A 21633-nucleotide genomic window follows, 5' to 3' on the forward strand; every position below is an offset into this window, starting at 1 on the left:
CCTTGGCCTAGAGATGGAGGGCTGTGTGCCCGTTGGTTTCCTAAGGTAAACAGTTGCTCAGTTGAAACGTTGAGGAACAGACACTGGGTGATCACTTGTCCCTGTTTGCCCAGGCTGTGGGGTTTGCTTGGATGTGGGATTTTGCCTTTCAAAAACTGGGGCAATCCTGGGTGTTGGGACGAATAGGTAGTTCACACCATTTTGAATTTATAGAGGGGCTTGTCAGTCTGATGGTTCCAGATGAAATTCCATACATATCATGGGCAGCTGCTATAACTCTCGTGTGCCAGATTTGCAAGGCTGAAATTAATGTGAATCTTATAAAAAGCTTACATTGTAAAGCCCTGTTAGTAAGTTAGAGCAAGTTAGTACCTGATGAAATCAGTTGCAGTAGGGGGTTCATTACGAAAAGTTCCAGAACCATGTACTCTTGGGTGCTTAATGCAGATGTGCCATCAGTTCATTGATGGAAGCTTTCACATATTATTTTCAGTTTTATTTCTTTACTATTTCATTTCCCTAATTAGCTAAGTTTTATTTATATGCTAGTATTTAATTGGGTATTAGTATAATATAATTATGTAAACTTCTTTTTTAAGCTGATGCATTGGATTTGATTGCACAAGATGAAGAAGAATTTAATAAAGAGCATCAGTTTATGCAGGTTTGTATTTTATTGACATTAACAACAGTTCAGAATTTTTCTTGTATTTAAATGTAGGTAAAATGTTCATTTCTTTCTGAGAATACATAGAATACATAGATACATAGTATAGAATTACATCCTGATATTCCTTATATTTAGATAGTTTCTGCCTTTTCCTTCATATACTTATTTATTAATTGAAAAATAAATGGCCTACTGAAATAATGGTTATTAATTCACTTAAAACTGCCTTAATAGGCTTCAAAGATATTTCCATAGTTTTTAATCATGTTTTAAACTGAGGTAGTGCTATTTGTTTTTATTTGAAGATACATTCCTTTCTAAAGATTTGTATCAATGACAATCAGTATTTGATTAAGCAGTATATTAAAGCAATGTGTATTGTAACTCAACTATTAAAAATTTCTTCTGGACTTCATTAACATTTCTTAGCTGCTTAAGCTTGAATTTGTCCAAACTTTTTAAAAATTTAAGTACTTAAATTTCCTTAGTTAAATTAGTATTTTATGTGTTAGAAAAACAGAAAGCTTGCTGTAGAAATGAAATGATAACTTTCTTCCTAGGAAGAAAATATAGATGCCCAGAACATGTCTGTTGCCCTTGGAGATACATCATGGGGAACTTCGGTCAACTATGGTCTGCTGAGGAGATCACTGAGTGCATCAGATGTGGACAGAGATGATGCCAGTTACTTACGTCTGTCTTTAGGGGAGTTCTTTGCTCAAAGGTCTGAAGCTCTTGGTTGCCTTGGTGGTGGTCACAATGTGAAAAGAGTAAGTACCATGTATATTGGGAGTGGTAAATGCACCAGCCCTTATGTACTGAATGCAGTGACAGTGTAGCCAGATCATAGTGTCTTTAAAGCAGAGACAGAATAGGGGCGTGGTGGGATGGTGGGAAAAGGTTTCGATTTTTAGTGGTCATACCCTTGCTCCAGTCCTAGCTCTGTCTTTTAACTAGTTCTGCGTCATGGAACAATGCATTTAACTCCTCTGTGCCTTAATTTTCCGATTTCTGGGATGGAACACTGCCTTACAGGGTTTGGGGGTTACTGTGCTGCTGCACTACGGTGTTTAGCACAGCTTCACGTGCATCAAGTACTTGATGTTTGTTTCTCTTATGTCTTTGGTTGTGGGAAGAATTCAGAGATACATTAATTTTTAAACCTCTGGTCTAAAAACATGTTTTGAAATATAGTAGTGTTTTGGTTTAGTAAGATGTACGTGTAAAAAGTTTTAAATGCCAGTGGAAGTGGTAAGTTGTATGAGGCAGGAGGGGAAGCTATGTTGTCTCTAGGGTCAGGGCGGTGTCTGAGGAGGGGCGCTGTGCTGGCGCCTGACAGGTGGGGAGTAGGTGGCGTGTTCACAGTGAAGGCCTGGAGGTGCCAAGTGGAGCTTGAGTGGCACATTCAAGGAGCAGAGAGCAGGCAGACAGCTCCTGTGAGTGGGGCAGCAGGCGGATGGCTGGTGGAAGTAGACAAGGGCCAGGTCATGAGGGGCCCTCACAGAGCTTGAGGGCATCTCACGGGGACAGGGAGGCAGGGCGTAGTTTTCAGGCCCAGATGTGAGAGGAACTGAAGGCAGGAGTCTCCTAAGCCCCAGAGGAGGATCAGTGGGCAGAGACTGAGCCACATAGGAGGTGCCGCGAAGGCCGGGGAATAGGATGGCAGTAGGAAACAGAAGAGTCTAGGGCGCAGGAGTGCCTCTGGAGAATTCCGTGCTGGGACTTGGTGCTGTCATAGTGAGCTTCATTGAGGGTGTAATTTGAAACAGCTAGCAAGTTAGAACACTGCCAATTTACAGAAAAATTTGAACTGAGGGTCCTATCTGTGCAGTGAATTAAGAAATGAGAGTAAATACTTAGGCAGATGTTTCTTCCTGGATCACTTGGTTTTGACATTATGAGAGAAGCTGAAGAGTAACTGAATTCCTTTCTGAACAGCTGGATAAAACACCAGGTACTAGAAAGATGTATCTGTTACTTTGTGTTAGTTGTGGAATGTTGCTTGGTTCAGGTTGCTGGATCAAAGGAAGATATCCCCAAGTGAAGATGAGTTGAAAATTGAGTGCCTTTAGTGAATTTGCATTTCAGGTCTGTTGTGTGAGAGCTCTGGAAAGAAGCTGGATGGGGAATTCCCTGCCCCTGAGCAAGGTCCTTGAATGCAGACCTTCTGAATGCTCATCCAAGGCAGTAGGATCATGCCTAATCTTAATACAGGTTTTCAGGGACCTATTTATTGTGTAAAATAAAATACCCTTCTAAGTACTATAAGTTCCAGGAAGGCAGAAAATTTTATCTTTTTTTTACTGATATGTCACTGATGATTACCAACAGTGCCTAACAGATAGTAGGTGCTTAATAATAATAATTGCTGAAGGAACAGTGTTGTTTCTGGGTTGTTTTCATTTGGATTTCTTAGTAAGGGCAAATTATTTGGCAGTATTCATTCTGATGATTACAGATAGCTAGCAGTAAGGAAATAAAAGGTCCTGTCTGGACTTGCAATGTTCATTTCTAGCAACTTACGTTTAAATGGAAAATCAGAATTACTTTGTTGAAATCCGTTTAACTAGGTTACAAGTATTAGGATAAAATATTCCAGAATTTCTCAGAGGAATTGAACATAAAATAATTGACATGTTTATTTTGTAGCCATCGTTTGGTTATTTTATTAGATCACCAGAGAAAAGAGAACCTATTGCCCTAATAAGAAAATCAGACCTATCAAGAAGTAATTTGGGAAAAGAAGTGGCTGATCTTAACCATGGTTTTTTTTCAGGTAATGGATTAAATGAAATTTTTAGTAAACTTTTTATTTAACCTGTAAATTAGTGGTTGTGTGATCATGTTCTTCTGAGGAAGAAAGTATTTGAATTTTTTGAATATTAGTTACCGATTTGATTTTTATACAACTTCACATTGCCTTTTCAGTTTAAACCTGAAACAAGTCAGCCAAAATTCACCTAAATCCTTCTGTTAAAAACCAAAGTGAATGGAATATAATTTGTTCAGGTGATCGATCGGCTTAACTTTGGCATGTTAAACTACTGAGTTAATGAATTATAACTTACTATATGTATTATTTAGGTAGACTTTTAAAGAAGAGTTTTCACATTTGGGCCTTGGTAGTATAAATATGATAAATATCTGAGTACTAAAAGGCAGACTTCCATGATTAATATATAATTATCATACAGCTGCTTTTTGCTAATATAATGCCTAATGTATTATATTATGAAATGGTATAAAATGTGCTTTAGTCCTTAAAGAGCTTATATTCCAGAGGCTGGGGAGTGGAGTGGGGGGATAAAGAGGCTGTACATAGTACTGACTTTCTGTTATTATAAAGAGTTCCTTATTTTTAAATTCAACTTGCATATTCATGAAATGTTTCAAAGTGAAAAGTATTAAATGAAGTTATCAGTATTTTGCAAGGAAGAGATTAAAATCCACAGTCTTCTTCAAACTTTAGACTTTGAAGAATCCAGCTAAATGAACAAATGATATGGTTCTCTGTCCTAGTGACTGTAAGACAAAGGAAATTTAAACAGTTTTTATGAGGCTGACTGATATTTGGTATATAAAGATTTCTTCCTTGTTAATTATATTTAGTGGTCATTATCCATGGATTGGGCTTCCCTTGTGGCTCAGCTGGTAAAGAATCCACCTGCAGTGTGGGAGACCTGGGTTTGATCACTGGGTTGGGAAGATACCCTGGAGAAGGGAAAGGCTACCCACTCCAGTATTCTGGTCTGGAGAATTCCATGGACTGTATAGTCCACGGGGTCGCAAAGAGTCGGACATGACTGGGCGACTTTCACCTCACACTTCATCGCATGGATTGTCTCTGTGACATAGTTTATGGATGTAAATTGAGTATTATGTATTTTCTACAGGAGATTTAAAGGCACAGCTAAGTGAAGGATCAGTTACACTTCAGGCTGAAGAACTGGAGAGTATTTCACAAGTGGATGAAAATGATGTGACATTAACTGCCAATAAAGGAAAAGCAGAGGTATTTTAAGCCTTTCATAAGGGAGCACTAAAACCCATGTTGTCATAATTCTTTACAAGATCAAGATAAGGTCACATGTAAAAATGCATAACTTTTTTTTTTTTTTACTAAATTTTATTACAAGTATCATTTAAAAATTATCAGCGTATAGTAAATGTACAAAAGAGTTTATAAAACATAAACTTAGTGAGTTATCAAAACTTATACACCCATGTACACCCAAGGTCAAGAAAGAGAACGTTGTCAGTAGCCCAGGAGCCATGTTTTTGTCCCTTGTGAAGACTGCTTTCTCCTGTCTGACCTCTAACACTGTCACCTGTTCATCTCTTTTTGAACTTTAAATGTAAGAAATCATGTACAAGTAGCATATATTTTTTCTTTTTTTTCACTTATGTTTGTTAAGATTCAACTATGATCAGTATAGTAGATAATTTTCATTGCTGTATAGTATTCTACCATGCATATCCTGCCATCGGTATATCTACTGTTGATGGATATTTGAAATCTTTCTTATATCAGTATGACACTGTTAAATAGTGTGGTTTTATAGTAAAAGTATGTTGGCTATTTTGTTGTTGTTTTGTTCAAGTCACTAAGTCATGCCCAACTCTTTTTGACCCCATGGACTGCAGCACGTAAGGCTTCCCTGTCTACTGTCTCCCAGAGTTTGCTCAAATTCATGTCCATGTTGGGGTTTTTTGGTTTTCCCTATCTCTTCCTTAACATTAAAAGTATCATAAAACATTCAGTTTACTTTATTCCAGTCTTATAATTGCCTGTTGTTTATATTTATTTCTCTTTGTAAACCCCATAAGAGATTATGATGATGTTGATGGTGATTACTATTATTACATACAACCAATGTATATCTGTGACCTTCCATTTAAGATTAATTTTCTTTTGCTTGAAAAATACCCTTACAATTTTGTTTTGTGAGGGACTACTGGTAATGAATCCTCTGTTTTGTCAGTCTGAAGATAGGTTTACTTTACCTTTATTCTTGAAACGTATAGTTGTTTGGTGTATGTTTGTTAACAAGTATGTTAGACTTTTCAGTATCTTTTTCTTTTATATTCTTTCTGTTCTGTTTTCTGTTACTTTCTCTTGCATTCTGAATTATTTTTTTAAGACTTCTCTTCCAAGTCTGATTCTTTTTTCCGTTGTGTCCAAGTTGTGAAACCTGTCCTTAGGGTTCTTGATTTGTTATTGTGTTTTTTAATTATAGAATTTACATTTAGTTCTTTCTTGATAATTTCTCGTCTTCTGTTGAGTTCTCAGTGTCATTGTTGTTTTTCTTAAATATGTATGTATGTATCTAGTTATGGCACATGGGATCATTTTAGTTGCAGCACACAGGATCTAGTTCCCCAAGCAGGGATCAAGCATAGGCCCCCTGCACTGGGAATGTAGCCACTGGACCACAGGGAAGTCCCTTAATGTTACTTTTTACTTCCTTAAGTATGTTTTAGGTTTTGTTAGACTTGATGTTTGAGATGTGTTTTAGACTCTGAGAGTCCATTGTCTGCATGCTCTGCAGTTCTCTTTTTCTGGAATATGGGACACATTACCTTGGAGCATTGTGAGGAGTACATTTTTACAGGAAAAGCTGGTGAAATATTTGAGTCCATGGGAGATGCCTTCCAGACAGGATTTTTACTTGCTTCTGAGTGAGGAACCCCAGCAGTCTTAGGTTGCTCTAATTCAGTTCTTGGGATCGAGCTGTTCAGAGCTAAGCCACCTTTACTCCTTAAGTGTAGCCCTCTGTGGTCGTGTCCTAAAGCGTGGATGTTCACTGTGATCACCACCTCTCCCTTATCATTGGCAGACTCTGAATCTGATTTTTGTACTCTTACTCCCTTAAGAGCAGCTTTTCTGAGCTTCTTTTAAAAAATTATTTTCTTAGCTTCTTAAGCTTCCTGACGTCTTAGCAGTAGCCCCCTCTTGAATCAGCAGAGACCCTGAGGAATAGCATCCCCAGGACTGGGCTCACCCCTCTGGGATTCTCTTTTCTCTTGGATTTTGGCCCCATAGTTTTTCATTCCGTTTTTTTAGCTGTCTAGTACCTTCTCAGAGTTGTTTTTGAACATGCTGTGTTGTTCTGATTGCTCTCAGCCAGAGTTGGTTTGCATTACTTAGTCCGCTATTCCTGGAGGCTGAAGTCTTAATTTGTATTTAAAAAATATTAAATAGGTTTATGTTGCTTTGTTGTTGGTTCCATTTCATTGTTTTACCCAGCGCATCTGTTTCTGTCTTGCTTATAAATAATTCTAACAGTTGACTAAAATTACCAAGAATATACTTGGAATCACTGTGACTCGATGGCTTCTCAGTTTCAGTAGTTTAATTTTTTTGGTTTACAGTTACTCTCTGATTCAGTTTTAGCGTTTTAACTCCTGAAGATGTTTTTTGAACAGCTGATGATCAGACCTTGTAAGTGAACTAGTACTCTGCAGTTAAAGTTGATAGCAGCTGTTTTTTTTCATTAGGAGATTCAACTGGTATACTATTAATTTCTTGCTGCTGTTAGATCTTATGTAGCACTTACAAATAAAGATTAAACTGATATGTATATGTACATGGAACTGATGTGAAGTTTCTGATCTCTAGGACACTTTCCTTGTCAGCAGCAAACCTCAGAGACATACAGACGAGCTGCCCAGTGAGAGTGACTCTGTGCTGAGGATAAGCACCATTGCTTCTGCCATTGCGGAAGCATCAGTGAGCGCTGACCCTCTCCAGCTTGCCACCATGATCAAAGCACTTTCAAATAAAACCCGAGAGAAGACTTGTCAGGAGGATGGTAAACAGAGACACCATTCTGCTGTGTCTCATTTCTTACCTAATGATCTGGAAAAAAGTAATGGATCCAGCACATTTGATATGGAGAGATACCTTAAGAAAACAGAAATTAGTCAGTGTGAAGGTGGGCTGGACAACTTTTCAAGAGCTGGTGTGTCTGGTATTTGGGATTTATCTTTGTCCAAAGAACGGACTACACACGACATCCATGTGGTGGACCTGGGTGCTACTAGCATAAGCGTAAGGGAGCCAGAGATAGGCACTGCAGCCGGTTGTTATGGTGAAAGTGGAGACATTGTGGATCAGGCATCGCTGAGAACAATTAGCTCTTCAAATTCAGTTCTTACAAATGTGGGTGAGAGAGCGGGTACAGCGGTTGATGTAAAGACACATTCCATTGACCATAAATCCCCAGATTCTGGTGATGGCGAAAAAGCTGCCTCCATACCCATTCCAGCCTCTGATAGTTGCTCCGTCGTTGGGAACCCCAGAGTAGCATCTCTCTGGCTGTCAGAAGAGTGTAAAGGCCTACAGGAGAGTAGAGACTACCAAAGGCAAAATGAGTGCATTAGTGAGACAAGTAACAGTGAAAAGCACGTGGCTTTTGAAAACCATTCCATAATCTCACCTAAAAGTGTTGGTAAGTGTCAGAGTAATTGGTCACACTCAAAAAATTGCATGGAATGTTTTGTTTTTTTCTGTGTCCTTATTGGAAAATACATCTTTCTGATAGATTTGAAAAGTCCCTCTCCTGAGCGAGGTGGACACGGCTCGGAGAATGGCGAGGACAGCTTCCGACCTTCCACTTCTCCACTGAGTCATTCTTCTCCTAGTGAAATTTCAGGAACTAGTTTATCAGGGTAGGTGCTTACTTCTTTTTTTTTTTTTTTTAGTAATGAAAATACATGCTCAGTATAGGAAAACTGGAATAAAATGTAAAGAAAACTAGTCACTATAGGTTCATCTCTCAAAGCTAACAATTATATTTTGTGAGTTTCTTTCAAGCCATATTTCTTTGCAAATTTTTATACTCTGCTGTTTTCACTGCAATAATTCCTTGTATTTAAAAGAAAATTAATGTTATATACTGAATTATGGATCTGTCATGGTTTATTTGGTGCTTTTGGTAGATATTGGAGATACTGGATTTTTTTTTTTTTTTTTTGCCATTTTAATGATACTGGAATGAACAAGTTTGCTCATAAAATTTTTCTTTGTGTTGTAACTGATTTCCTCAGAAGTAAAATTACCAAGTCAGGAATAAGAGTACTTTCAGGCTTTCCAGATTGGCAACCTGTTTTCCAAAAGAGTCTTACTGACTTGCTCTTATATCTGTGTGTGATGAAGATATGCAGTTCACTGTTTTCTTATTAGCATTTTAAATAACTTAATTTTGGATTTTTTTTTATCTTAACAGTGTTAGTTTGTGCTCTTAATACTAATGAGATTGGTAGGTGCTTTTTCAAAGGTTAGGATAATAATGCTAATATTTTACATGTTTGAATACAGTCTATAGATTAACTTAATCTTCAAGTTATAGAAACTTTAATTTTTCAAAAATGATGTAAGTCAACATTGCTTCAAAAGTTTACATGTATATAGTTACGTATGTGTGTCTATGGAACTTTGAATAGTTTAAATATAGTGCTTTATCAGATGTGTCTATGTGTATTGGCCTATTAGTCTTTCTTGTCTCCATTTCTTGGATCCCTGGATGTATTAAAGAGAGTGAATGGCCCTTTGTGACATGAATTGTACAGTTTCTAGTCTTTAAAAAGTTTTTCCCCTCTTGTACTTTTTGCTCTTGTGAATTCGTAGCTCCAGCTTACTCACACTGTTTCCCAAGATATGTAAAGTCCAGGAACAGCTGGGGCAGCACTTAGTACGTAACTTGGATATCAAATGTAATTTCAGTTTGTTTGAAAATATCAAATATTCAGGATAATTTCACTGCTTAGGTAAAATTTCCAGCTTACTAAAATCTTTCCTTAAAGAAACATATAAAAGATATTTTATAAAGCCATCAAAGACAGAGTCCTTACATTTAATAAAGTAAGCTTTCTATATGGCAGCAGTTTTTGCCTCACACTTGACATGATTTTTTGGTAAGCTTTATGCTAAAGATGCTTTTGAGTCTAGTGACTTCATTAGGCTGTGTCTCTGTGTTGACTTCTTGGCCACCTTGCAGCGCCTTGTCATGCAGTGCCCTTTCAGTATTTGGAGTCGAGCTTCCTTTTATCAGGAAGGTTTATTATTATTATTTTAGTTGTTAAAATATTGGTCCTGACCAAATTTTGCTTGACTTCTGCATTTATTTTCTCTTTAATCTTTTCTTTTTTCTTTTTTTCATTTTTCCCCCCCTTTCTTGAGAAACTTGTTAGAGCCACAGGAAGTTGCAAAGCTAGTATAAAGAGAGCCTGTGTCCCTCCCCAGTTTCCCTAGTTCTTGCATGGGTCACCACCAGGACCTTGTCCTGGGCATGGTGTGTGGCTAGAATTGTTCCATTTTATCACAGATGTGAATGTGTGTAACCACCTCCATAGTTTGAGACACAGAGCTTTTCCATCACAATAGTAATGCTTCTCTTTTAATTTCTTTTTCATTTTGTTTGCATTTCACATTGCTGCTTTCTAGATTCCTTTCAGATTCTCTTTATTGTTTCTTAACTCCTGTGTACCTTCCAATATTATCTTGTTTTCTGTGGTTTTTATAGTTTTAAATTGTATATGCAGGTATTTAATAAAAACTAAGTGCCATATAAAGACATTATGATTTTTTCCCTTCACCCTGCCCTTTACTGCATGATCAGAGACAAAATGCTGGGCTGGCTGCTCTTATACTTGGACCCACCTGTTTTTATCTTGTGTGCCTAAGAAAATGCACTCATTCTTTAAGTGTAGGAAACATACCTTAGGGAGATGCTAAACTTTCTCATGAACTTGGCACGTGGTCAGATACTTTGACAATGGCATTGTTGCCCTTTCTAAAGTGACCATGGGATTGGTGAGCTTCCTCCTCTCTGAGGGTCAGCCACCTGCATCCCCACCGCTCAGCCAGGGCCAGATGTCAGGCTTGGTGGGAAAGAAGGTGGTCACAGCAGGTTCTGAGGTTCATTCTGCTGTCACTTGTCCTCCTGGCTGCTGCCTCATGCTCTCTGGGTGGGCATGCCACGTCCTCCTGTCCTTTCTGCTGCAGGACAGCCCTTCCTGCCAAGGCCAAACTTCTGGCTCCAGTTTATCTTCCTGCTATTGTGCCTGTGCTTTTCCTGTCATCAGTGTAAGTGTACATGTCTGCGTCTTGTAGTTGCTTTTCCTGGGCTGTGCTCTCTGTGCATGGTGGTCTCTCCCTTTGTTCAGTTCCGTTGCTTAGTCATGTGTGACTCTTTGTGACCCCATGGACTGCCACATGCCAGGCTTCCCTGTCCATCATCAACTCCTGCAGCTTGCTCAAACTCATGTCCCATTGAGTCGGTGATACCATCCAACCATCTCATCCTCTGTCGTCCCCTTCTGCCCTCAATCTTTCCCTGCATCAGGGTCTTTTCCAGTGAGTCAGTTCTTCGCATCTGGTGGCCAAAGTATTGGAGCTTCAGCTTCAGCATCAGTCCTTCCAATGAATATTCAGGATTGATTTCCTTTAGGATGGGCTGGTTTGATCTTCTTGCAGTCCAAGGGACTCTCAAGAGTCTTCTTCAACACCACGGTTCAAAAGCATCAATTCTTCGGTGCTCAGCTTTCTTTATGGTCCAATTCTCACCTCCATACATAACTGCTGGAAAAACCATCGTGACTAGGCAGAACTTTGTTGGCAAAGTAATGTCTCTGCTTTTTAATATGCTGTCAAGATTGGTCATAGCTTTTCTTCCAAGGAGCAGACGTCTTTTAATTTCATGGCTGCATTTACTCTTCTCCCCTGAGGAGAGTTCATTTCCTGAGTCCTGTGACCTGTTCCTCCTGAGATGCCTAGAGCTGGGAGTGCCTCTTGGGGCATCCCCACGGGTTTCTTTCTCTTCATCTTCATATCTTTGCATTCTCCCTGTATCATGGAGTAGCCTAGCTGTTCAAGTGTTTACTCAGCATTACTGATTTTCTGCTGTACCACCTATGCTTTTCATGGCTGCCAGTATGAACATTCATTTTGTATTCATTTCTTTTTATTGAAATCCTACTTGTACTTTTTTTTTTTTTACTGTAAAATGGCTTTCGTGTTTTTAGTCTTTTTTTTTTCTTGTTTCTTCCAACTCATATTCATTAAGTTTCTTCACATTCATGGTGAAATGTTGGTCAGAACATTGATCTCTTTAGCAGCCACATCTTTCTGGTGAGAGTGCGTTGTCTGCTGACTGTGCTGCTTGCCAGCACTCCCAGTGCTGCCTTGAGTCTCTGTGTGGCTGGCACCAGTCTGGCATCCTGAGTTGCTCTCCTTTTGTTTTTGTGTGTTCTTACAGTTCAATTCTCATTGCTTGAGGTAATAACAGCCTCAGTGCTTCTGTTCCTTTTGACGAGAGGAGCGAGACTGAGCACGCTCCACAGTACCCAGAACTCTTCTTCGTGCCGCCCCATGTTGTCTGTGTGAATATGACTGTGTGTGCGTGTGTGTGCATGTGTGTGCATGTGCGTACAGAACCCATGCAGGTGCATGTGATTCAGGGCTAAAGTGGGCCTGAAGCAAGTTGATTAGTATTTTGTTTCCATTGGTTAGAGATTTACTAGTGTTTGGTCAGTGCTGTCTTGATTTGGTCCTTGTAAAAATCCAGAATTCAAAATAGGATTTTCTCTCTGTATCCATTGCCCAGCTGAGTATTGCAGACTTTGTGGGGGGGGGGGGGGCGGGAAAGGGGGGAGTAAAATTCAGTCCAGTTAATTACAGACTTAAAGCTAAGTGGTGGAGTTTGCAGAGGTGCAGCAGCTGTTGGCAAAGGTGGCTTTGATGGTGTTTCCCACCCAGTGTGTCTCCTACCCCTCCTCGAGAGGAAGCCTTGTCCCTCCTCTGTCAGGCTGGCCTGGCTCTGTGCTGGGGATTGATGGAATGTTGAATGTGTATGTGGGATCTTATTATTTATTGCTTACTTTTTTTTTTAAACTTAATATATCTTGAACATCTTTCTGAGCCAGTTGGTAGTATTCAGCTGCATGATTTAAAACAGTTGCCCAGTGTTTTATTTTATGTCTGTACCCTAATTGCCATAGCCTCCTTCTCCTATATGACATCTAAGATGCCCTGCTTTAGTACTTACAGTGATGTATGACATATCCTTTTAGTGAATCTCTATAGTTAGCCCTAATTTTTTCCTCAGGATTCATCTCTTGATGTATAGCCCGTGAGTACAGGGGTTTGGCTGTGCCTGCTTGATGGTCAGCCAGGAGCTGGGCCCTTTGTCTCCCCACCATGGTGGGGTTCTGCCCATTTCTGTGTACTCGTCCATGAGATTCTTGTTTTTGCTTTGCTCTTTGGGGCAGGAGTTGCCGAGTTCTCTGTTCATTGGTCTATATCAGGTCTTCATTAACTGTCGAATGAAAAGCTAACACTGTTAAGGGATTGTATATGGAATTTATTAATGAAACTGCTACAACATTTTTTTTTCAGTAGCTTACCAGATACTTCATTCAATAGGACTATAATTCACAGATTTAGATAAGGATAAGATGGTGTAATCAAGGGTAAGAAGAATGAACCCAGGGTTGAGTTGCATATGGCAACTAGGACAGACAGTAGTGAAGGTTGACGGGGTTATAGGCAAGCAGGAAGGGCTTTCTGCCATGTAGATGATGTTAAGTGAAGGGATGGACAAGTCCAGACACAGGTATTCTCTCTCCCAGGTGTGCCCTGGAGTCATTTGGTTCAGCAGCTCATCCACAGAAGCGCCCCTGTGAGAGGGAGTTGTCCCAGCTGACGTATCCAGAGGCCAGTGTCAGCAGGCTGACGTACGTGTCCCAGCAGGAGAGCATCAGTCCCTCCGTGGCCTCAGGTCGTGGCCTTGACGACCACGAGGTAAGCACTTCTGTCACTTCTTTACTCACACTTACCTCTGAAGTCTTACTGATGTAAGACTCAAACTTGAATTCAGGCCTGACTAATTATGGTTCCTCTTTTTCTTTTAAAGTAAGTGTGCGTGCGTGCATGCACATATATTTTGCTCAAACAGCTACTTGTGCTGGGTTGGCGCTGCAAGTACACATATTTAGTGTCTTGCCCTCAAAAAGCTCTCAGTCTGGTGGAGCACACGAAGACATGCTGTGCAGTGAAGTGCACTGTGGGAGCTTCAAGAGGCAATGGATGGCCTCAGCTGGTGGCATGTCCAGCAGAGCTCGATGGGGCCTACCTGGAGTCAGGTGTGGGGGAAGAGGGAATCACAGAATACACCCTGCATTTGATTCATGGCCACACTGAATTGTATATGTGGCGAGAGGAAGAGAGGCCAGACCACGATGTCGTAGATGTAAAATTTGGGTGTTTGAAGACACTTAATTACTAAACAAAACTACTTGTTTCTGGTTCTGTAATTGGTAAAAACAGGGAATGTGGTGGTGGTGGTGTAGTTGCTAAGTCGTGTTTGACTCTTGTGTCCCCATGGACTGTAGACTGCCAGGCTCCTCTGTCCTTTGGATTCTCCAGGCAAGAATACTGGAGTGGGTTGCCAAAAACCAATGAATGCAGGTTTTCTAACTCTTAATCCTGCTTTTCATGGCTACAGAAACTACTGCTCTTATAGCCCTGTGTTTTTTTAGAGTCACGATATCTTGTAGATCTCTGCTCTTTGAGAGTATATCAGCATGGTTTGCAATTGTAACATTCATTTTATCTGTGGATAATTTCTGAACATTTTCTGTCACATAGAGTGATATCACCAGTGAGTTGAGCACCACAATTATCCAGGCCAGTCCAGTTCCAGCTCAGGAGCCGGCTGCAGAGAAGTTGGGAGAAAAAAGCCCATTTCAAAGTAGAGGAAAAGGAGCATTATCATATATTATCCAGAAGAACTTGGACACAGAAAAAGTGACTGAAACGAATTCCCTGAGCAGTAGACCTGAAGATGTAAAACTGGACTTTAGCTCCAGTAGACTGCCTTCCTCCAAGAGTGAAGATCGGTCACAGACCAGTGTGATGGGTTTGACCTCAGACCGAGGTGACCTGGAGCAGGTTAGCCTGGCTCTGCCGAGTGAATCCAGCCTCCACCCGGCCACACTGGCCACACCGTGCCTCCCAATGTCCTGCCAGGCACCTGTGCTCGACGGTGGGTGCGTGACTCCTAGAGACACATCAGCTACTGACAGCGAATTCAGTGGCCAGGGTCCTTACCAGACATCTGTCCCCAGCACCGAGGGCTGCGGCCCTGCACCCATGAGGCAGCACATGCCCCCGACAGGTCCTGCAGTCTCAGTGCGCTATCCCCTCCCCATAGCTCCTTGTGCCCAGCTGCACTCTGGGGCACTGCCTGCAGCCAGCAGTGCCACCCTGCCTCGCTGGGGGGCCTGTGGCGCCACCGCTTGCGGGCTCTCCTGTGGGCTCCCTGGAAGCTGTCACCCTGCTGTTGTGAGAGAGCATGTCCAGCGCTCGGTGACTTCAGGCCTCTGCCTGGGACAGGATATCGGCTCAGGGCTGATGGCCTCCTCTTCCTTTTGTAACCTGTACTCTGACACCTTCAGTCAGAACCTTCTGAATGCGGCCAAAGTGCTTCCTGTGCAGTCTCTCCATCCAGACTGTGGAATTGAGCCATGGGATTCAGCAGTGGTGTCAGGACTTGGTAAGACCCTTTTACTCTGATGCTGCTTGTTGTTGGTTGCTGTTATTTAAAGGTTGAATTATTTTCTCATTTGGGACCTTAAAACTGATTTGTTTCAAGGAAGTAATGATGAGAGTGAATTTCATGTGAGCTTTTTTCTTTATCCTGAATTTGGAACATGACCATATTTCTGTGCAAGTGTCCCTGGGTAGCCCTGCTGCTGCTGCTGCTGATGTTGCTGTTACTTCAGTCATGTCCAACTCTGTGCGACCCCATAGACGGCAGCCCACTAGGCTCCTCTGTCCCTGGGATTCTCCAGGCAAGAATACTGGAGTGGGTTGCCATTTCCTTTTCCAATGCGTGAAAGTGAAAAGTGAAAGTGAAGTCACTCAGTCTTGCCTGACTCTTAGCGACCCCATGGACTGTAGCCTACCAGGCTCCTCTGTCCATAGGATTTTCCAGGCAAGAGTACTGGAGTGGGGTGCCGTTGCCTTCTCCTGAGTAGCCCTAGAAAAATGTAAAAACTCAGGTAAAACTACTGTCTTTGTCTCTCTGGTTCTATCTCAGGCTCTGAACTTGGAGTTCTTTTGTTATTTTAATTAAATTGGGTGTGGTTTTGACTCTGCTTTTTCTCTTTCCAGGGAGAGTAAGTGTGCCTGAGGAATTGAAGTTTCCTCATGCTTGCTGTGTTGGCATTGCTTCACAAACTTACCTCAGTGTCCTGAACCCTGCTGACCGCTGGCTGCAGGTCAGCATCGCGGTTCTCAGTGTCAGTGTTGACGGTGAAAAGGTAAGCTCCCTGTGTCTTTCTCCTGATTGAGCGGTCACCTTAAGGTTGATGCTGGGCTTCTCCTTTCCCTACCTCTCCCTTGATGAAGGGAGCTTATCCCCGCCCTGCACTTGACACAGAGGCGTTGGAAGGTGTCTTTATCTTGGTTCTCCTTTTGTTGTAGTACTTCTGGTGAAAGTGAAACCTGAGTTTGTTTCTGATATTACCAGGTGTTACTGTTTATTTATTAACCATAATACTTCATTGTCACTTGTTTATAAAATCATGTAAATGTGCTTTTTGTGCTATCTTTAAACCCCTGACTGGAGCTCTGAGTTCTGGTCTCTGCTGGTTTTGTTCAATGTGATTGAATATAAATTGCTGCATTTATCCAAAAAACCAAATCAAAACCGCCAAAAGAAACAAGTTACTATTGGGACCTATACCTGCTTTTGGTAAGTGAATTTATCTGGTTGTGTTCTTACATGATCTTCTTTTTTTAGTATCTATTTATTTATTTACTTGGCTGTGTCAGGTCTCCTAACTTGGAATCTTCATTGCATCATGTGGACTCATTTTCAACACGTGGGTTTAGTTGCTTTGATTCATATGGGAGCCTAGTTCCTTGACCAGGGATCAAACCCACATTCCCCATATTGCAAGGCAGGCACTCGACCAGTGAACCACCAGGGAAGTCCTTTACATGACCGTTAGAAATGCCTGGAAACACAGTTTCAACATGAGAGTAGGAGTCTCTCACATGATCAGTCACAGCCACTGACTTCTAGATTCTAGACCCTGTGGGCTTCAGCAAGTGGGGAGGATGGGAAGCACTGTCAGCAGCTCCTCATAGACAGATGTTGGTGGGCAGGTTTTCTCTTTCCTCTTAGCTCCTAGTGATGACCTTGATTTACCTAATTAATAAGACTGTACCCTCTCTCCTTTTTCCTGACTCTTCCCCTTTGATCCTGAGGGCACAGGAAAACAAGTGGCTGGAGAAAGGGTTGAGGGTGAGAGGTGGTGAGATTGGAGGGGCATGTAGGAAGTAATGTTGTCTCTGGAAGTGGGAGTAAAGAAGATTTTCATTTAGGGTGAGGAGGGAGGGATTTGAATGAGTCCGAATCATAAACTTGGAGGCCTGACGAGGAACCTTGGAAATGAGTCTGCACACAGCTGCAGAGACCAGGTACCAGGTGATGTCCAGGGTGAGAGGTGAATCCTAGGGTGATGTCCAGGGCTGAAAGTGCTGCCATTTCCAGCACCCTTTCAAAGAAAGTGGAAGTAAAAATAACTTCTCTTCAGAAGTCCTTATGGGAGTTCCCTGGTGGTCCTGTAGTTAGTATTTGGCATTTTCATTGCCTCAGCCTGGTTTTAGTCCTTGGTTGGAAAAGGTCCCACAAGCCATGTGATGTAGCCAAAAAAAGAAAAAAGAAGTCCTGATAAATTTGACTGGTTTTATTTTTCCAGATATCGAATTATGAGACATGGGTGCTTTTGTAGAGCTAACATGTAGATTTGGTAGCTTGACTGTGAAAATAGATCTTAAGCTCATTATTTTTTCCTCCTGATTTTCAGTGTGAAGTTATTTCTTAACAGACCACATGTCTCTTCTTTTTAAGGTGGATTTTTCAGCTTATCCTTGTTTAGTTTTCAAGAATAGAGTCATCATAAGACCTCATGCCACAGAAGAGATTAAAGTGCTCTTCATACCATCTGATCCCGGGATCTTCCGATGTATATTCAGTGTTGCTTCCTGGCCATTCTCAGCCGACGCAGAGACCGTGGCACAGGCGGAAGCCCTGGCCAGCAGGGTTGTCCTCACTGCCATTGCTGAGACTCCCATGATCGAGGTGACTGTCTGTGAGTGGGTCTTTGTCACAAGTGGTATTTTAATGAGGCTATGTAAACCTTAGAAGTAATATTTGGGTAAAATGAATTTGTAGATGAGTGTGCCAGAAAGTTACAATCAAGCTAAACATTGGTTCTTAGTATCTTCTTATTCCAAAATTTAAAATTCTTTTTGGGAATTCCCTGGTGGTCCAGTGGTAAGGACTCTGTACTACCGCTGTCAAGGGTATGGGTTCAGTCCCTGGTCAGTGAACTCAGGTCCCACAAGGTGCAGAGCACTGCCAAAAACAAGACACTTAAAATTATTTCTGTTGTTTTACAGAAGCACAGTATACTTGCTAAGAAGTGTGTAAACAAAGTATATAACATTAAACCCAGTTTTCCAGCTGGTTTCCATTCTGTAGTTTGACGTGTGAGGGTAAACACCATGTTCAGATTCTCTTCTCCAGTGTTTTCCGTACCTGAAAACATTCCTATTCTACAATCTCCCCTTTTCTGGAAGTGAAAGAAATTGGGTCTAGCCCAGTTGGGACAATGAAGTGCCTTCTGGATAGGAGGCTTCTTAGGACAGTGGCTCTTTACCCTGGACATTGAAATAACTGGGGGGTTTTAGGTGAACCCCAATGCCTGGTTCCACTCACACCAGCTAAATCAGAATCATGGGAGGGGGAGGATGTGGCCAAGTAGCAGTGATTTCTAAACCTCACCAGATGATTACAGACTGTAGCATTAGTTAACATGTGTGACTGCACATGCAGTGTCTTATTCTTATTGGTTGTGAGTAGAATCAGAACTAGCACCCTGAACACGATTCGGGAACCAGCGAGGGGGTGGGCTGGGTGCAGAGCAGGATGAGCAGAACACTCTTCCCGATGATGAGAGGCTGAAGGGCTTGCGGTGGAACCTGACGTGAGTTCAGCCACCCTCACTGGGGCTCTGAACTGCTCCCACCGCACCCATTTTTTTCTTTGACTCAGAGAAGCTCGAACTGTGCTTCTGTTTCGAGGTGAGGTAAGGGTGGGGTTCCCCGAGGAGGTTGATGAGGACCTTGTGGGCCTCCTTTCTTGCATGCACATGCTTTTCTTTGTCCTCCCTGGGGCTGTGCTTACTGCCTGGGCTTAGCAGTTTACTTGTCCATGGTGTGGAGAAGGAAGTAGAGGTTGTGGAAGTTCTGTTATTACAACTCTTAGTGATCTTTACATTATGCTTAAGTATAATGATCTTTACATTATGCTGGGCATTGTATGAATTTTTCAGTCAGCTGTGCCATGCTTGTTCCAGGATAGGGACTCTCAGCTTTGGCACCATTGCCATGTCTGACTGGGTGGTTATGTGGTGGAGGCTGTCATGTACAGTGTAGGGATCTTAGTAGAGCCCTGGTCTCTGCTCACTGGGTGTCAGTAGCATCTGTGTTCCCCCAGTTGTGATGCCTTTACCAAATTACCCCTATTTGAGACAGTGTCATTGACTTCCTGTGTTTCCGTACATTCCACTGACCAGGCTTTTGAACCTGTCCTTAAACAGACTACATTTTTTTAAATTACTTTATTTTTTTTTTGAAGGATAATTGCTTTACAGAATTTTGTTGTTTTCTATCAAACCTCAACATGAGTCAGCCATAGGTATACATAAATTCCCTCCCTTTTGAACTTCCTTCCCATCTCCCTCCCCACTTACCCCTCTAGGTTGATACAGAGCCCCTGTTTGAGTTTCCTGAGCCATACAGCAAATTCCTGTTGACTATCTATTTTACATATGGTAATGTAAGTTTCCATGTTAACTCTTTCCATATATCTCACCCTCTCCTCCCCTCTCCCCATGTCCATAAGTGTATTCTCTGTCTATTTCTCTATTGCTGCCCTGTAAATAAATTCTTCAGTACCATTTTTCTAGATTCCATATATATGTGTTAGGATACGATATTATCTTTCTCTTACTTCACTCTGTATAATAGGTTCTAGTTTCATCCACCTCATCAGAACTGACTCAAATGCGTTCCTTTTTATGGCTGAGTATTATTCCGTTGTGTATATGTACCACTTCTTTATCCATTCATCTGTCGATGGACATCTAGGTTGCTTCCATGTTCTAGCTATTATAAATAGTGCTGCAGTGAACAATGGTATACATGTGTCTTTTTAAGTTTTGGTTTCCTCAGGGTATATGCTTGGGAGTGAGATTGCTGAGTCATATGGTGGTTTTATTCCTAGCTTTTTAAGGAATCTTCATACCGTCTTCCATAGTGGCTGTATCAATTTACATTCCCACCAACAGTTCGAGAGCTTTTCTCCACACTCTCTGCAGCAGCTATTGTTGGTGGACGTTTTGATGATGGCCATTCTGACTGGTGTGAGGTGATATCTCATTGTAGTTTTGATTTGCATTTCTCTATTAATGAGTGATGTTGAGCATCTTTTCATGTGTTCGTTAGCCATCTCCATTTAGCCATGGAGAAATGCCTGGTTAGGTCGTTTTCCCACTTTTTGATTCGGTTGATTGTTTTTCTGGTCTTGAGTTGCATGAGTTGCTTATATATTTTGGAAATTAATCCTTTGTTTCATTTACTATTATTTTCTCCCACTCTGAGGGTTGTCTTTTCACCTTGATTAAAGTTTCCTTTGCTGGGCAAAAGCTCTTAAGTTTCATTAGGTCCCACTTGTTTACTTTTGTTTTTATTTCCACTACTCTAAGGTGTGGGTCATAGAGGATCTTGCTTTGATTTGTGTCACTGAGTGTTCTGCCTATGTTTTTCTTTAAGAGTTTTAAATTCTGGTTTTACATTCAGACTACATTTTTGTAGCAGAAACAAAAACTAAGTAGTATTTGAGGCTGTCGTGTTTTGACAGGCTCAGGTAAGTCACACTTAGTGGATTGGTGTGGTCCTTGGAGTCACATGACTCACTTGAAGAAACAGTGATGGCTGTGTCCCAGCCCTAGAGACTGCAATTTTCCTGGTCTGGGGTGCCATTTGAGCCAGCGCACAGACAAGCCTGGGGACCTCAGTGTAAGGGGTGGTTCAGCCTTAGCCCGGTCGGGCAGAGCCTTCCCGGAGGAGTAGTTGGACCTGAAGGTGCAGCAGGATATGATGGGGGAGCTATGTCCCCGTGAGAGGTGGTTCAGGGACTTCACACACAGGCTGCATCTGTGAGACTGCTCAGTAACCTTCCTGACTTGTTAAGAGGCTGTCCCAGGTGGCTGTAGCGAACATGACATTTTTAAGTATGCATGCTTTTATTCTGACTCTCTGTGGCTGCTTGCTGGCGTGTGTTCCCTGAGGAAACATGTGAGTGCCTGTTATTGCTGACGCGCTGTTGTTAGATTGTGAACTGTTTGCTTTCTTTATGGATATGAAGTTCCAGTTTTGACTCTCACGCTTGTGTGACTGGTGTTGAGCATCGTTTATTGTGTCTGTTAGCTGTCCTGGCCTCCTCTTCTCTGAACGGCCTATTCATATTTCTTGCCCATTTTTATTTAGTTTTGAATGTCTTTATAAATTTTTGTAGATGTTCTTTGTATTCTGGAGTATAAATCCCTGTCAGTAGTTATGCTTTGTGATTATTTTCTCCCATTTCTTGGTTCTTCAGCACTATGGACTTTTTTCCCCACTTTGGTTGTGCTGAAATTTTCAGTATAACCTAGTTAGCCAAGAACCTATCTCCCACACATAAAACAAGGCTTGATTTTCCTCTCCCCCAGAAAAGTAACCCTTGGAAAATTACTTCAGATTCACTTCTTGAGGGTCAGCGTTAGCTTTCCTGTGACCATGTGAATGGATGTCTGTGTGGAATGTCAATAAAGTCACTTGATAGAAC

At 41.5% G+C, this 21633-nt stretch overlaps 1 protein-coding gene across 1 annotated transcript in view; it reads left to right on the forward strand.

The window, feature by feature from the left end:
* The window catches only part of CEP192 (centrosomal protein 192), a 74136-nt gene that overhangs the window by 17566 nt on the left and 34937 nt on the right, over window positions 1-21633 (forward strand). Inside the window, exons 11-20 of the mRNA XM_070289467.1 lie at window positions 600-664; window positions 1231-1440; window positions 3320-3446; window positions 4564-4682; window positions 7290-8121; window positions 8215-8341; window positions 13301-13472; window positions 14319-15225; window positions 15846-15994; window positions 17593-17823. Of these exons, the coding sequence (XP_070145568.1) occupies window positions 600-664; window positions 1231-1440; window positions 3320-3446; window positions 4564-4682; window positions 7290-8121; window positions 8215-8341; window positions 13301-13472; window positions 14319-15225; window positions 15846-15994; window positions 17593-17823 (2939 nt within the window). The remainder of the gene's footprint in view (window positions 1-599; window positions 665-1230; window positions 1441-3319; window positions 3447-4563; window positions 4683-7289; window positions 8122-8214; window positions 8342-13300; window positions 13473-14318; window positions 15226-15845; window positions 15995-17592; window positions 17824-21633) is intronic.

The sequence above is a fragment of the Ovis canadensis genome, chromosome 23 (genome assembly GCF_042477335.2).
Source record: "Ovis canadensis isolate MfBH-ARS-UI-01 breed Bighorn chromosome 23, ARS-UI_OviCan_v2, whole genome shotgun sequence".
In the NCBI taxonomy this organism is placed as follows: Eukaryota; Metazoa; Chordata; class Mammalia; order Artiodactyla; family Bovidae; genus Ovis; species Ovis canadensis.